Source organism: Phalaenopsis equestris, unplaced genomic scaffold (genome assembly GCF_001263595.1).
Source record: "Phalaenopsis equestris unplaced genomic scaffold, ASM126359v1 Scaffold000488, whole genome shotgun sequence".
Lineage (NCBI taxonomy): Eukaryota > Viridiplantae > Streptophyta > Magnoliopsida > Asparagales > Orchidaceae > Phalaenopsis > Phalaenopsis equestris.
Genome location: NW_018164928.1, coordinates 770,568 through 783,686, shown reverse-complemented (window position 1 = coordinate 783,686; position 13,119 = coordinate 770,568). Strand labels below are relative to the sequence as shown.

The window sequence follows — 13,119 nt, the reverse complement described above, 5'->3', positions numbered from 1 at the left end:
GGAAGATTCTTGTCAACATCCACAGAATGCATCGTCCAAGAAATCTTCGTAAACTAGAACAAAAAGAGATTTAAGTTGCGTTATGTGATCTTTATGATTAAGATTTAATTAATTCTTGAATTACTTTATCGATTTTAGGATTGAAATGTTTTAGATTGTTTATATCTTATTGTAGAATTTTAAGTGTCTTATTTTAGTTATTTTATTCACTTGTTATTATTTATGTGAGGTTGACGATTTTGAAGCTGACTTAACTTCAAAGCCATGCTTTAAAGTCTTGTTGTGTTTGATTTGGTTTAATTTTAAGTTTTAATATGTTTTATGTAAATTCTACCCATCTCAATGTGTTTTATTTTATTTTTTAATTGACGTTCAAGTTGAGGGGTTTAGGTTTAACTTAGGTTTAAGGTCATACCTAAAATATTCTCCTATGTTCAACTTATGGGCTAGATTCTAACCTAAGGTTTAGGGTGGGTTTAACTTAAGATTAAGCTATGATTTAGGTTTGTTTCACCTAAAGATCAGGGTTGGATTAGGGTTAATTTACCTAAGATTTAGGTTAACTAATCCTATGATTTAGGTTAATTAATCCTCCTATTGGTTTAGGGTTAACTAACCTAAGATTTAGGTTAACTAATCTTATTGGTTTATGGTTAACTAATATTAACTAACCTATGGTTTAGGTTAACTAATCATATTGGTTTAAGGTTAACTAACATAAGATTTAAGTTAACTAATCCTATTGATTTAAGTTTAACTAACCTAAAGTTTACGTTAACTAATCCTATTGGTTTAGAGTTAACTAACATAAGGTTTATGTTAACTAATCCTATTGGTTTAGGTTTAACTAACCTAAGGTTTATGTTAAGTAATTCTATTGGTTTAGGGTTAACTAACCTCAGGTTTAGGTTGACTAATCGTATTGGTTTAGGTTTAACTAACATGAGGTTTAGGTTAATTAATCCTTTTGGTTTAGGATTAACTAACCTTAGATTTAGGTTAACTAATCTTATTGGTTTAGGGTTAACTAACCTAATGTTTACTAATCCTATTGATTTAGGTTTAACTAACCTAAGGTTTAGGTTAACTAATCATATTGGTTTAAATTTAACTAACTTAAGGTATGTACATATATACATATGTATGTAGATATATACATATACATCTATATATCTATATATGTATATGTATACATATACATATATAGATGTATATCTATACATATACATATATAGATGTACATATACATATATATATATATATATATATATACATATATATACATATATACACATATATATATATAATGACCAAAAGCTATTATACGAGCCTCCAACCACTCCTAGTATGCCTAAAAATTCGAGTACCACCTCCTTAAGGCCAACTGTGGAAGAAGGGATTCGAACCCTCGACCTGAGGGGGCTTACACCGAGGATATCAACCAACAAGCTGAGGTACGCGGCGCACACACACACACACATATGTATAATGTTTAAGAACATGTGATCTCAACAAATGATCAGTTGTTAAATCTAATCATTCATGTCCTTCGTGCTAAGAATTCAAAAAATTTTTGCAGTAGCATTTTTTCTTCTTTTTTGTCTTGCATTTATAAACTAAGTCAACTCAAACTCAATTCCACTTAATTTAAAAATCGAGTCTAAGCTAAGCAAACTTGACTCAAAATATATTTCAATTTTGGTTGAGTTAAAGTAAGCTTGAAATCATTTATTTCGAATTTGAGTCTAACCTAGCTTACAAGACTGGATGCAAGCCTTATATGCAGTACAGTGTTTTAAGCCAAAAACACAATCCACAAGTTTTCAAGCACATAACAATTGGGTTGTCAAAAAAGCTCATTGTTCACAAAAAGTTCATGTTCGGCTCGTCAGGCAATTCGTGTTCGGCTCGTTTGATAAACAAACGAGAAAAACACAAACAAATTTTTTTTTCGTCAGGTTTATAAACTAACCAAACACAAGCAGTCATGTGTTCAATCAGGTTTGAATCATTATTGTTCGAAATATAAAATAATTATATATAAAAAAAATTATATTTCAAAAATAATTATATACCCTAAAAATGTATTATATTTTAAAAAATTCAATTCTATAAATTATAATAATGATTTCTAGTTTTTTTAGAATTTGATTTGAAACTATAAATGTATATTTCATTCGTAACTTGTTCTTAACAATTTATAATAATATAGTTGAATAAATATATTTTTTAACAGAGGGATGTTATTTATTTTTCTTTTGGCAACTTGAGAATTAATAATTAAATTTATTATCATTTTAACAATTCGAACAATTCAAACAATTCGAATAATTCAAATAATTCAAAAAATTCGAACAATTTGAGCAATTCGAACAATTCGAATAATTCAAACAATTCAAACAAATCGAACCGAACACGAACATTAACTTCAAAAACAATTTCGAACATGAGCCTATTTCAAACACACTTAATTTCAAACGAACCGAACACGAACACGAGTTCTATTCGTTCGTGTTCGATTTGTTTACACCCCTAAATACAACACCTTATAAGTTCCAACTGATTTATATTTTATACGAAACCTTTTAATTACAAATTTAGCGGTATCTTAAAAAAATATGAAGCCAAACCCCAAGATTAGGCAGCCTGACTGTACCTCAAACTCACTATTAGTACAAGGAGTGCACCTCCATGATCATTAACTCATTAACTTGAGTGTTAGAGGGTCCTCAAAAGAAATCCTCAACTTGACCTATTAATATTTGTTTCTTAGATGGTGAGAAAGACTACATTTCAAGCTAAAAATATTTCTCGTAGAACTCAATCATCATAGAGCTCTAATATTTTCCAAATGACTAATTTATTTCTCTAAAACTTAGCATTTCCATAAAGGAGGGTATCATAAAGTTAGCTCAAGCTTTTGAAATAATTTGCTTTCAACAAATCATTAGGTAGTTAAAGCATAAACTCCCTTGCAAGAATAGAGGCTAGAACCCCTTCTCCTCTATTTTCAAATATTTTATGTGTTTTAAAGTTGTAAGTCAAGCCCATTCAAAGACATTTCTAGTAGACTCAGACTAGACTCTTTCCAAGTAAACCAAACCAGACTCAATGTATTTTGATTTTAAATAGATTTTGAGTCAATCTAAACTAACTTATTGTGGCATGGCGTCTAGTGGAACTCACTTATTTTAAGGCAAGAATATCAATCTTTAATGACCGAGTTTACAGTAATAAAATAGAAAGAATTGCAGGGGAAGTCATTTACTTGAATTTGTTGGATGCCTGTGAGCTCCTTGCAGAAATCAGTCAAGAGTTGATGATGGACGGGTTTAACATATGTTTGGAAAAAAGCCTCTTGAAGTCCAGTAAAGCTATTAACAAGAACAGATGGAAACTCAATAATCTCTTGTGGATGTAGATTATTATTCTTATCACAGGTTGCTTCGAAGTCGATAACCACAAAATATTGAAATTCTTGAAACTGAAGTTCATGTGGGTAACCTTGAGGAACCATCTTGTATGGCCTATAATGAATTTTAGGTTCAGCGGGGTAAAAACCCTCTCTGTTCATCTGAAGGAAATGATTGTCGAAGACATTCGGAAGACGCTGTTGCTGCATCTGGATACCAGGATAGATTATTGGCCACATTAAGAATTCTTGCGGGAAAAATGGCATATTGTGGCATTGGGGCATAGGTCTAGAACCTTCCCTGTTAACTGCTTTTTCTGAATCAACGAAATCAGGACAGGCTTTAGTATCTTCTTTAATCCCATGAAAATTTTCCGTGGCATTCCCACTTTCCTGGGACTTCAAGTGAGATGCCTTTTTCTTAAAACATCCAAGGGATGCCTCCATGTTTGTTTGCATTGTGACTGCATTCAGAAAGATAAAATAGTCAAACCTATTAAAGTTCTGAAAGTTTACTACAACAACATGGGCATATAAAGGTGTTCATCTAAATGATGATAAATATAGAATAAGATTTTCGAAGAACATGAGTTTCATGATTAGACATATTTTTTGTCTGAAACAATGAAGCCAGAAATGATTAAATAAAGCTCGTTGAATGTGCATGCTAATATACATTGGTAAAATCATTAAATTTAATACCGTCAGCTAGCATCCATGTACTTGCAAGCAGTTACCGGATTCTAGGCAAATTATTCAGGCTCCAGATGGAGTCGAATATGATGATTCTTTATGCTATCCTGGTCTGTAAGATTTTACATTTCTGCTTCCATTATACCTATTAGTATCGTTTGTACTGTACAACCAACATATGTAAAGGTTCCACAGAATTAATAATAGAGTTCCCAGCCAGTGATCAACAGAGAAGCAAACTAATAAGAACCAAAACATTGAGAGACTTGTGAAAGTCACATTCATTGTGTGAGAAATGAAGAAAATATCAAGGCTTTGGATTAATTGTGGGGTGACAGTTTTGAAACAACTCTGACTGGACTCGAGCTCAAAAAGATCTAAATTTTGAATGCCTTAACCCAAAATCCAATCACTCATCAAGCGCAGATGGCTAGACTCAAAAGGAGTTTAATTCGAAGTTGCTTGAATTCATTTGAAGTTGGCTTAAAAAAAATAAAAATTCACAACATACCTTGCTAAGTAACATATAAATTATGTGGTTAAAAAGTATAAAGTTAGAATTGTACAAATAATATATGAAAGAAATTTAAATGTCAAAATAAAGAAAAATTTGGCCAACATAAAGTGTAGCCTTCAAAAGAGCTCCGAGTTGAAAAGGGAAAGTACCACCCCAAAGGATGGAAGGACATTCTCAATGCAAGAATCAATGTAAGTTTGAAAATATATCCCAAAAATTTCCCTAGAATGGCGATCAAGACTTAGTTTTATGGATTGAAGTTTCTTCTGTGCAAGCCCCCATGATTAATTATAGAATCGAACTTTCTTATGGTGCAAACCCCCATGATTAATTACATCACATTTGCTATATCTAAGAATACTCAATGAAGGATTAATGCTTTAACTCTTTTAATTCAGCAAAGATTAAGGTTCATTAAGCCATAATTTGTGGATAAAAAACACTCAGGCAACTAGAATATATAGCATCAACTCAATGGGAGGCTATGTGCAGTCACATGAGAAATGATCAAAGACAATAAATTAAAAAAAAAGGCTTACATAGAGCTTCACGTCCTATCAAATATGTTAAACGGACCATCAAGTCATACACATGGCCATTGTAAAATAGAATGGTACTTAACCTTAATTTACCAAAGGGGCTAGCAGCGCATTTTTAGGCATGATCGCTCAGTATATTGGTGCTTGTAGCATCCTTAATAGGCACAAGTGCTTTTAGTCTGACGGTTAAGATCATATTAATGCTACATTACATTTTACATTATCTTGAATTAAATCCAATAACAATTCATAAGTAGAAGAATCAAATGATCAACAGCTTTGAGCATGGAGCAAACATTGGATATTTTTCGGTTTTCTATTTTTAATATCATTGCAATTTGGGGGCTACGCTGGTGGATCCAATGTTGGATGTTTAGTGAGACCCAAAAACTAAGGTAAAGGCCTACCATTTATTTGCAAGAATCCCCTTCAATTGTGTTGATTAAGTGTCATCTCTTTTGAGTAAAAATTGATATTTATGTCTAAGAATCCACACATATGATGTGCAAATCACTTTTAGTGTTGTTGTTGCCTAAGCCTTCCCAGGTCAAATATTGAGGTAAATTTTTTATGCCTAGAAATAGTGTTAGGAGTTAGATGTTTTCAAGAGAGTAGTTTAATTGTATTAAACTATCAACATTGCCTATAAAAATTGTTGATGAGGGCAAAATTTATCCAATTCTTCATATTAATCTTTAGGTTTCATTTTTCTATATATCATGTTATATTTTTTTTGTAAAGATGAAGCGTGTAAAAAGAATGTAGCATACTTTCAATTATTTTGTGCATGTGCTATTCAAATTTAGTGCAAGCTACAAACTTTCCTATTTATCTTAATTAAATTTTTATTTGTTATTTTTTCCATATTTATTATACTCCATTGATATTATGTAATTATATGTTTTTGAAAGAATCAGGTATGTCGCTGTAATTGTGTTTAGCTTAAAAATTATTGGTTCAAGTGGCCTATCTTTGGCATAGAAAGGTTATTATTAGGTATCCTATTTTATATAAGACTCATAAGGTAAAGTATTTAGAACAATAGCAATCCTACTTTGCTTTACACCTTTAGGAAAAACGACTTCTTGCATTTCAAATGGTGAATTATGCTTTAAAAGCTCTAGAATATAACTTCATCGTATTTCTATCAACCAATCATTATTAGCTGAAAGTTACCATACCAGTTCATAACTCCTACAACATGAATTTAATTGTGAGTCCAACTTTGTTTAGATGAACCAATATTGGAACTCCATTGGTCAAGTGAAAGTTACAAATTCAATCTTCTCAACATCCCCTAAACCCATTCGCACCCAACAATCAAATATTAAAAAGAAAAAATTCACAACAACAACAATTGAAACATCGCCAAACATATGGTTGTCACAAAACATAAATTATTATTTTTATTATTTATATAGGAGGATTCCAACATAACAAATTTTTAGCATATTTTGAAGCATTCCTGAATATTCTAGAAATTTCCAAAATTGTCACAAAGTATTCAAAAGATTCCCCAAGATTTTTAATGAACGTGAGCAATATTCATCGCCAATTTTACAAAGTAAAAATTCTTAGGTCATCACAAAAAAGGCGCAGTCGTCACAGTGGAACCATGGATAAATTGAAGCACCCACCTTATCCATTAAGCAAGTCTAGCCACTTTAGTGGAAGTAAGTTGGTTTTAAATTCTAATTTTCTAGTTTAAGAATTGGTTAGTTAATTTTTAGGGTGGTTTTATTTTCAAGAAAATTTGATTTTTGAAATATAATTTGAATTCATATTTCTAGAGTTTTTTGTAATTCCATTTAAAGAGGTTTATGTAACCATTTGAAAGTAATGAACGATGCTGGTTCCCAAAAACCAAGCTATCACTCTACCTCACTTGAGGTTGTTGGACATGCTATCTAAAGGAGAGAAAAACTCCTCCCCCACCTCTCCAATTCTCTACAAATAATTAATCTACCTCTCAATACTAGCCTAAATCAAAGTTTAAGAATAACAGTGGAAGGAATAGATTTGAATATCCTAAAAGAATGCATGAAATGTGGAACCATGGGTAAATTCAAGCAAGCATTCTATTCATGAAGCATAGTTGGCCACATAAGTGAGATTAGGTTGATTTTGAATTTCAATTTTCTAAGAAATCATTAGCCATTTCTTAGGTTAGTCCCTACTTTTAAGAAAATTTGAAGTTTGAATTGAATTTAAAATCTTCTTGGGAAAATTACATACATAGCACACAATTCATATGTATTTATATATCTCACACCTAAACTTTCATATTTACATACATAACACTTTGGTGCCTTAAAACTATGCATGAAAAGGTGTATTCTCATATTTTCTTCATTTTTATTGAAAAGGGTCTATGTAACAATTTGGAAGCATCAAGCAATGAATAATAAAATAAAATGTGGTTCTTGGTTCCCCAACCCAAACGACCATTCTACCCCTCTTATCCCTCTTGAGGTTGTGAAACATAGCACCCAATGAAGAGTTAAACCAAGCATTTCTTCACCTCTCCCATTATCCATGAGTAATGCACCGCTCACAACTAGCCTAAATCAAAACTTGGGTAGAGAAGATGAATTTCCAATTAGGTTAAGTTAACTGAGCCTACGAGAGCATGGAGATGAACTCAAAGTTGATCAACATCGTCGTCCTGAAAGTTTGGCAATGTCTTCTCATATCCCCTTGGCAAATCACCATAATCTTTTGTATTTACTAATTTCTCAAGCAAAACAATAGCATCCAATCGCTCACATGACAACGGCAATTGAAATCCAAAGCAACTTCCGACTTTTGAATCATCTAGAAGGTGATCAATCGATTGGCATGCACCTTTCTTTTAAATATTTAGGCCTGTAAAACTCATATCCTCAAACCTACGAAATGCTTCAGGTGGCGCACCACCACACATCCAGATCCAAATAATTCTTCCCCCAAAATTGTGATATTATCCGCTTGAAAGGTGTGACAACAATCTAATCTGATGGATTATAACCAGTTTATCTCAATTCAGGTGCCCAGACCATTAGATCACCAAAGCAAGGGGGAAGACTTAAACAAACTACAATACTCTTCCCAAAAATTTTAAAAAAAAAAACAAAAAGCAATCGCACTTAACCTCAAAAACAACAATTATTATAGCAATTCTGCCATGCAACCAATCCAAACCCAACATCCCCCATCCCCAAATACCCAAATCTCATTCAACACAACCCAAAAAACATCTCTAATCCTTCCCCAAGAACAGCACCCCGATCAAACAACTAAAAACACACATTACCTCCAAAATCAAAAAACAACTCCACAATCACAACAGTAACAAACAAATTACAAAAACCAAAACAAAAACACAACAAATCAAGATCAGCGGCATATAAATTCAAACAAGAACCCTACCTTTGTCGTCCTCGTCAGTCATGATCTTGGAGGCAGCCTCGTTCATCAAACGCCCAAATCAAATTCACATCGCTCCACCTAACCCCAACATCCAAAGAAAAAAAAGAAAAAACACCGAAATCAAATCGAAAACCGAATATAATCCAAAATCATGAATCGCTTTCAAAATCGTATAAATATCAAATATCTCCCCCCTCCAATCTTACATGTGCGTGAAGAATACCGGGAAGGAAAGAAACGGGTGAGAGCGGATGGAGCAGAGGCGTGATTCCTCTGCGGTAATAGTGGAGATTCCATCGCTCGGGCCGAGCTGCCGTTATAGACACAACAGCGAACACGGAAAGTTGGCCACTCGTCTTCTCGGCATTTATGGACGGCCATGAAATCTATTTTTAGCAAGAAATAAATCAAAGTGTTTTTTTAATCTAAATAAGTTTCAAATTTGTTAATTTATTTTGAGATATATATTAATCTCGAAATAAAATTAATATTTTTAATTAGAATGTATGATATATTTGTCTTAAAACAAATTTAAGGAATTTATTTTTTCCCCTTAAAATTTAGTAATAATATCTTAAGTCATTTCCTTGTGATAAATATTGGATCAATGCATCCTGTTTGAAATTTAATTATATCGGTGTACGTAAGAAATATGACGGTGTTGATCCTGAGGAGAGTTAAGGATCCAGAATGAAATAGTACAGCAAATAAGGGTTTGGTGACAGTAGGGGTCTAGACAAGCCGAACGTGAGGGGACTTTATTCGTGTTTGACACATTGACATTAACATCTGTTCAAAATTAGCTCGTTTTTTAATTAGACTCCTAATGACTAGATTCACATTCGGCTCGATATTACTCTAATTTGATCATGAGCAACTTCGAAAAAAATTTTGTTCATTTATTTGCTTGATTTTGGCTCAAAGCAAGCCATGAGGTTTTTCCTGTTTTTAAGCTGACAATGTAAAAAAAATTTTCTCACAGATGTGGGACTAAACTTATGTGAGAGTGATGAGATTGGAGGTTGTCCCTCCAAGATAGTTTTTTTTTAGTACACATACACATTAAGTATAATAAAAGAAATTAAAATTAAAATGATATAAAAAATATAATTATTTTTTTTAAATTATTTTGAATCAAAATGAGCTGAACACAAAAGAAAAAATTTTCGTTTATGTTCGGATTGTTTGTAAATCGAGCTTAACAAAATTGTTCATGTTCGACTTGTTTATTTGAGGAACGGATTGAATATGAGCTATTTAACGAGTTGAACACGAGTTGTTCGAAAATGATGCTATTCTATAGTCGTAACAACAGAAAATCATGAAGCCCACTTATCAGACTGAGTGAATCTTTGAGCCACGTCAATAAGGCCAATGTCGACCGAACCACAAGACGGATAAAAACCAACATGAGAATGTAAGAATGAAACACTCAGTCATAAATGAGACAAAATTGGTATCTAAGTCAACTCACACAAGATAGCTTATCCAACAGAATGTACGATTTTTTTGCATCACAAATCATATGGGGACACCTAGAAGCTTCCCATCACATGTAGTATAGGATCAACGGTCGGGTGATATCAATCGACTGACTTATATCGACCAAGTGAATCCAACCAAGCATATCGAGCCGACTGAGCTGATCTTGTCGCCCCAAGCTGATGAATCCTAATCGACAGAGCCAAAAAGCAGTTGAACGACATGTTTACCCATGTAAAATACAAGAAATGTCCCAACGCGAACCTTTTTAAAGTAGAGGCAAAAAATATAATATCATGATATTATATCATCCCTTATATAATAGGGGAAATATTTTATGAATAAGATACAATTGACCATAAAATAGATTACTAGTCATTATTCTTCACTCATCTCTGAGCCTCTCTCCTCTCCTTGATAAAGCTCCATTTCTAGGGTGTTTAGAAATAGTTATATTTAGATAATCAACCACCCCTTCATGGTTAATTAAATTTTATGAATTGTACTAATCAAATATATATTTAAGAGGTTAAAAATAGTTTAATATATATTTTAATTATTTTTTTATTTATTTTAAATAAATTTAAAATATTTAAGATTGGTCTCGAAAACAAAAAATGTTATACCAGTTGTGGTGTATACATATTACTTCCCCAAATTTAAAATATAAATCTAAGAGGTTGGCAGTAGAGTGGTAGGACACTTTGGTCGTCTAACTGTCTTCTCGGATGTTAAAATGCTTTGAGATTCATGATGACAGTTTGTGGTTCGTACATCCTCAATTTTCCTATTCATTGAAAGTAATAACTACAATAATGACAGAGAATTTATTATCATTCAATGGCATTAAGATCAAGCAAGTCAATTTAATAATCAACTCCCCTAGGATTTTGTGTCCAATATGATCTACAAATAAAGCCATAGGCTTAGCATTACATCCGTTGTCATCTTGTTTCTGCGATCAACTGATTTGAGTTATAATCGATGATTTGAGGGAATTCCATGTAGATCCTAAAATTTTGGCATAGATGGGTTACGGGCTCTCAGCTTCTGTTGCTGCATTAATTTTTTTATGTCACAAATACTAGATGCCCATGTGATGTTTTTGAAGAGTGTGGCGCTCACGCATACCCTCCCGTAGCTCAAGGAATATGTCAAGAACGTTGCCAGTTGCACTCCGTCTCCGAACTAGGGTCACCCTATCCTGGTTGATCTGACAATGACTACCACTTATCCATAACGATTCCCCATTATAGGGGCAATCCATTATGAAGCCTATGTGGTTTGTTCCAGTCATGGAGAGCTTTTCATGCAGTGAAATGCGCTTAACAGACTCTTAGTCAGAAAATTTACCCATAAGAGTTTGGACCATGCCCAAATTGGGTTTGGTCACGCCTAACCCCTTCATATAAGAGTTGAGGGGGGCTTCATTTGGCGTAGCGACACACGAAGGAAGTGTGACCACACAACAAAACAAAGCCCGCGACGTAATTACGTCGTGGGACTGTGTTGCCATGCAAGGCCTCCCAGCAGTCGCGCAAAGGCTACCTTCTGCGTAGCCACACCCGAAGGCGGCGTGACCAAGCTGCAAGATAGTGAGCTTGACGTAATTATGCTAGGGTGTTGGCATGACCACACGACCCCCACGGGTAGAGCAGCGTGACCACACTCGAGCCCGACATGGCCACGTCGGCCCGTCAAAATTTCAAAATCTGGCATCGCGGTCCTAGGGTGGCCTGCCACCTGGACCCGAATTGTTAGGCCCTTCTTGGACTTATGAAGATCTCCTTGGAAGTATGAAAATGCTGGGGGATTATTAATCAAGGGGTATTTTAGAAATCCTGCATGGGGGCTGGTTTAACTTCATCTCATTCTCCACTATCAACAAACTTCAGCACTTTTTGTCTCCTCCGAGAGCTTAACTCTTCTTCTTCCTTGAAGCTTTCTTCTTAAAGGCCTTAAGGTGAAGAGCTAAGGAGAAAGGAGAGAGTGAGGTCTTTTTTTCTCCCAACCCTCCTCTTTTCTTCTTCATCTCCTTCTCTATCCTTCATAAAAAGCAATATTCTCTTTCCTCCACTATTCTTTGAGTGTGTGAGGAGAGCTTCTTGAGGAGGAGTGTAGCTAGCAAGGAGCAATACTTCCTCTCTTCCGCATCAAAGGTGATCTTCATCCTAGCCCGGGGAAGAGAAACATAAAACAAAGTTGAGCGTTGTAGAGATGAGAATACTTTAAGTGGATGAATGGCTTGATAACTAAAGACAAAAAATGCGAAACAAATCTATTAGTGAAAGGGTTGGAGTAGCTCCAGCTGCATACATGATTAGAGAGAGCCGTATCTGATGATCTGGTTATATTAAACATCAATCATCTGATGATCTGATAAGCAGAACAGACATTTTAGATTAAACATGTCAGGAAAAGCAAATCTTGATCTAAAAAGATTTGTGCATATCATATACAAAAAGATAAAAAATTATTATAATTAAGTGAAAATATGACACAATATGATAAGATGGAGAAAAAGAAATAATGTACCTAAAGCCACTTAGCCGGATAAGAACTCATTGTTATATTCACTCTCTCTCTCTCTCTCTCTTTCTCTCTCTCTCTCAATAAGTCCTTTCCAAGTCAAAGAGATAAGTCATGACAAAATTAGTCCACTCAATATAACAGAGGTCATTAAAGCAAGCTGTCCTGAGTGGAACGGATTCTTATGAAAATATAATTGACTTGAGCATTCCAAAATGAATGAAACTGATAGACGGTGTATTAAATGCGAAATAGACTTTTAACTGCTAATTGTGAAAATAAAATCATATTCCGAACAAAAATAATTTGCGGCAGTCCCATAAAATTATTTTCCAAAATAATACACATTTGCATACATACCACCAACTCCTATCTATTTACATATATAACTGCGAAACTTTATTTTTTTTAGATTTATACCAACTGAATCATTTATATCGCATAAAAATATAATTTTTTTGAGTTTTAGAAAGTAAAATATACATTTTTCTTGCTTGCTTGAAGTGTCATATATATATATATATATATATATATATATA

General features: G+C 33.6%; 1 protein-coding gene across 2 annotated transcripts in view; it reads right to left on the bottom strand.

Moving 5' to 3' along the window:
• Positions 1 to 8,867, bottom strand: part of LOC110028070 — a 22,980-nt gene extending 14,113 nt beyond the window's left edge. The window contains exons 1-3 of one of the 2 annotated variants that reach the window (XM_020729773.1): positions 8,776 to 8,867; positions 8,570 to 8,647; positions 3,269 to 3,876 (exon numbers count right to left, since the gene is read on the bottom strand). In XM_020729773.1, coding sequence (XP_020585432.1) covers positions 3,269 to 3,876; positions 8,570 to 8,615 — 654 coding nt within the window. In that variant the 5' untranslated portion in view covers positions 8,616 to 8,647; positions 8,776 to 8,867. The other variant, XM_020729774.1, reaches the window with a different exon arrangement.
• Positions 8,868 to 13,119: the final 4,252 nt, after the last annotated feature.